General features: G+C 37.7%; 1 protein-coding gene across 1 annotated transcript in view; it reads right to left on the bottom strand.

Moving 5' to 3' along the window:
• Positions 1-3,196: 3,196 nt before the first annotated feature.
• The window catches only part of LOC103610183 (chromosome unknown open reading frame, human C7orf31), a 36,576-nt gene continuing 35,291 nt past the window's right edge, over positions 3,197-4,481 (bottom strand). The window contains exon 10 of the mRNA XM_008594402.1: positions 3,197-4,251. Coding sequence (XP_008592624.1) covers positions 3,430-4,251 — 822 coding nt within the window. The 3' untranslated portion in view covers positions 3,197-3,429. The remainder of the gene's footprint in view (positions 4,252-4,481) is intronic.

Below are 4,481 nucleotides of genomic sequence, written 5' to 3'. Positions count from 1 at the left end.
GTTATATAACTAATCTTGAAATCAAGCATTGATTTCTCTCACTTTATTCTTCTTTTTGAAAATTGTTTTAGCTACTCTAGTTGCCTTTTATATAAATTTCAGAAGAATTTTGCCTATAGGTACAAAAAAATCTTTCTGGGATTTGGTAGGAATTGCATTAGACTTGTATATTAATATGGGGAGAATTGACATCTTTTTTTATGTTGAGTTTTCCAATCCATGAGCATGGTATGTCTGTTTAATTATATCTTCTTTGATTTCTTTCATATGTGTTGTATAGTCTTCAGCATATGAGTTCTGTACATGTTTTGTTAGATTTACACATATATATTACTTTAACACTTTCTGGAGTGGCCTCACATACAGATAATCAAACTGTATTTTTTTTCTGGATATACTGCATTGTTTCATTAACATTGAACTTAAGGCCAAGAGCTCTATAACTTATGCCTGAAAAAGCATGTCTAACACATGTATTTTCACAGTATTCTTGTGCTTTGGAACATTAGATAGCACTTTCAGCACTATTGTTGGGGGCTATCTTAAACACCAAAATCACCAACAAAAGGCACAAAAATGTGAAAAACATGGCACAAAACAGACCATGAAAAGGACACTTGTTTACAGTATGAGAGCTGATACAAGAAGGCAGTGTTCAACCTCAGTTGGGAACTCTTTCCTGGAGAGTTGAGGTCTGTCAGTTTCCTGGCAGCCAAGTGCAGAAGGGGGCTGTGGTTCTAGGCACTTAGGAGTTAGTATAAGATCATGGTGCTGGTTATTCTTTTATTCTCCATCTACATCCATTTTCCACCCTCCCTTGTCTTAAGCCACTGACCTCTAAGGACTTTATCACCTGCGCCCCCTTGCTGTCTGGCTTTTGGTTGGGTTTGTCCAGTGGGAGACACTATAGCACTGGGCTCTTCCCTTTTCCTGAAGGGCTGGGAGTGGTGAGGTTTCTTGTTGTTGCTAGTTGCTGGGAGCCTCACTATCCCCTGGAGGCTCCCTCAACTTTGCCCACATCTTTGTAAATAGTCCCTTCACTAAACTTCCTTCAAGTGAAATCCTCTGTCTGTTTCCTGCTGGGATCCTGATTGGTACACTCACTCACTCCTCATTTTCACAACAGTACCTGGTCCTCAGCTATGCTTGGTGTTCTCCATGCCCGCAATCCTCTCTTCTACCTTCAGAAAATAATCCTCTGAGCTTCTAGCAGGGTAAGGAAGGGCTGTTGCCCAGCACTGTAGAGTAGGGGGTGGAGGGGGGAGAGAGCCAAGTGTGTCTCTGCTTTCACCCAATCTTCCTTAATTTAGTAATCCCCCTCCCCAACCCCAACCCTGCCTTCCCTCTCTGACCCAAAGGCTCCTGGCACTGAGTTCCTGAGCCTTTTGAGGATTCTGTTGTTTAACTACTGCTGTATTCCCCACTGCCAGTTTAGGGTTTTAATATATTTAGCCCGTCAGGACCTATCTTTCATCTATCTCCTTTCTAAAATGTTCCTGATGTCTTAGCTTCTATTCTCCCCAGTAACCTGGCTATTTAAGCTTTTGTGTGTAGGATAAAACAAAAAATACAACATTTACAACAGTAACTACAAGGGTTTGGATCCCCATACCGACCAGCTACCAAAAACAAAAACAAAAAACAAAAAAATCCACAAAGTAACAAAAAACAGTAACAAAAAAACTGTAGTTTTAACATGCTTTTTAGAGTAAATGGAATTAGATGTATGGATTCAATATATCTTAACCTGGAACCATCCATTAATATTTTTCAAAATTGACCAGCTGGCCAGTTTTCTCAGTGGTTAGAGCATGGCCTTTGTAACACCAAGGTCATGGGTTCAGTTCCCAATACTGGCCAGCTGCTGGAAAAAAAGATTTTTTTTTTTTAAATTGAGCTTTTGATGAGCACATTTGGAGTGTAGGTATTCTTTGTCACCAAATAAGGCCAGATCCATTAATTAGCCTTCACTATCAGTAGAGTTAGGGGCAGGGCTGAATTCCTCTCAAAAGCGTTGAGCAATGTCTGAGAAGGCTGTACCACCCCTGCAAGAGGTGGGTAGAGTGAACACTCATAGTCAGAATGCAATTCTGTACCCGTGCAACCCAGAGAAAAATGTGCAATTAAAACCCCAAATTCCTATACTGCAGACCTGCATGACTCAAAATTTATTCTTTGGAATTCCAGTCTAAAGATATGCTCTATGATAAGGGGATCAAATTACTTTAAGAAACATGTACACTATATCCCCCTAACTTTGGACATTCCCAATTACATAACATATTACAGGCTATGGAGAATCCAGTGATTGAGTCATTGATTGACTTTGTTGCCCTCGGTTTTCTCCAGTATTAGTTCACCATGTAAATGTCTGCCTCCCATAATACCTAATGGAACTGGTGCTTCATAGAATACATTTTGGAAAAAATTCCATAATTTTAGCTCAGAATAGTTTTAAGGAGGATGTAACCAAATAACATGTTGGTTACAAAACAAAAACAAGAATTAAAGAAATCTTAACAAAATACTTACGTTCTCCATGAATTTTCCATGATAAACTATGTTTAAAATGTAACTCTTGGCACATTAAATTAGCTTGCATATGTGAGTTAGCTCAACTCCCAGTTGCTCCCAGCTCAGCTCACCAAAAATGATGAGTTTGGGCTCTAGAATAATTGATATCAAGCTATTCTTTCTTGCCACAATTAGAATTCACCAGTTACTAATTAAAGCCATTGCTAGACCTTCACAGTAAAATAATTTTATCTGCATAAAATAGTTGTTTCTGTACCAGAGTTAAAAGGAAGGAAATACATCCAACTTGTATGCATGTAGAGCATTTTGAGTTTCATCTTTTCCACTTACTGTTATTTTGTGTATATTTTTACATAAACAGGGTTCACATATTTACTTTATTAAGGTAATATAGTTTGAGAGCCATTTGTCCCTCAAATAACTGGGTATTTGTTTTTTCAGCCTAATGTTATTTTGTACATTTATAAAAGGACAATATTCACATATTTATTGAGGTACTACAGTTTGTATGATCATCTGTCAATTATTGAGCATTTGAGTTTTTTTCAAATTTTCATCTTTTTGTAAAATAATGATGTCAACTTTGTTGTATGCATTGCTTTTAATGATTTTGGAAAACTTCCTTGGAGTATAATTTGAAGATGAGATTAAAGACTGTAAATTTTTCTGTTTCTAACATTTTATTCCCAAATTGTTAAACTTTTCAAGAAGTCAGAACATCACCTTTTCTGGGTTCCTCTGACCAGATCCTAACTTAAATTCCTGAAAACATAAACCTCATTAACAATGTCATTATGGCTTAATCTAGAAAACAGAATCCAGCAACATGAAGAAAATTGTTAAATTTTTTTCTTTCTTGCAAGAGGCTGGGTTTCAAAGGGAAGAATGAATATTTCAATTATAGAAATAGTAGGAGTTATGGCCATAGAATTGGTGTTTCATCCCTGAATGCACCTTATCCCTGAGGTCTCTATGGTCTTCCAGAATTGATTTATGGAAACGTTTTTGTGCACCAGTTTTTGAAAAAGAGTTCTTAAGGTCCAGCAGATTGGTGTGAGGTTTGGCCACTCCAGCTCTAGGAATCCAACCCAGAATAGATCTTGTTTCTTCATTGTTTTCCATGTTCAAGCCCAACTGTTCTTCCGGCTTACATAAAAAATGTTCTAAAGCAAAAGCTTCCATGTCTGGTTTACACTGAAAAATACCAGGCTTACTAAGGCTAACAGGGTTTTGACACATACTATACTGATCATGTATGTCAGATTTAAAATGTTCATAGTCAAGGTAATCATTTGATTTACAGTAAGGTATGGGTTGGGGTATTAATGACAGCTGTCTCCAGTACAAATCTTCTGTCTTTTTAGTATCCGTGATTTTGGGAAATGGTTTTATGTCATAAATGCTAGTCAGATCTTTTGTTGGGTAACAAGACGGGAGCGTATAGGTAGACAGCAAGCTTTGTTCTTCCTTAATCTTCTCTTCGATATCTTGCTGTTTATGGGTCACACCGGCTGGTGTGTTATTGCCAAGTGCCATCATTTCTGTAGAACTGGGTACAAAGGTATGAAAATTGCACAGAACTCTAGGAGTACAATCTGGACAGGAAGGTGGTCTTTGCTGGACAATAGCTTCCAGAGGACGTCGGTTCTGAATCAATCGGGCAATTCGTCCTTCCAGAGGCCTGGGGGTTTTTAAGACAGGATGGAATTTTTCTTGCTGTAGTGGTGGAATAAAAAGGAGGAAATCAATCAGTTAGTAAATACGGCATTATAAGGATATTGACACAAATTGAAGGTCAAAAGTCATACCCATTTCACAGTCTGAGAACATGAGATGGGTGTAGGAGTGTATACTGCAATGTTGAAATGTAAAGACACTGAAATTTGGGTCCATATAAGCACATTTTTCTCCTTTATTGGTTTTTAGCTAATATGGAAAGGGCATAT

The sequence above is a fragment of the Galeopterus variegatus genome, unplaced genomic scaffold (assembly GCF_000696425.1).
Source record: "Galeopterus variegatus unplaced genomic scaffold, G_variegatus-3.0.2 Scaffold10717, whole genome shotgun sequence".
In the NCBI taxonomy this organism is placed as follows: Eukaryota; Metazoa; Chordata; class Mammalia; order Dermoptera; family Cynocephalidae; genus Galeopterus; species Galeopterus variegatus.
Note: the sequence above shows the minus strand (reverse complement) of the source record. Positions and strands in the feature narration are given on the sequence as shown.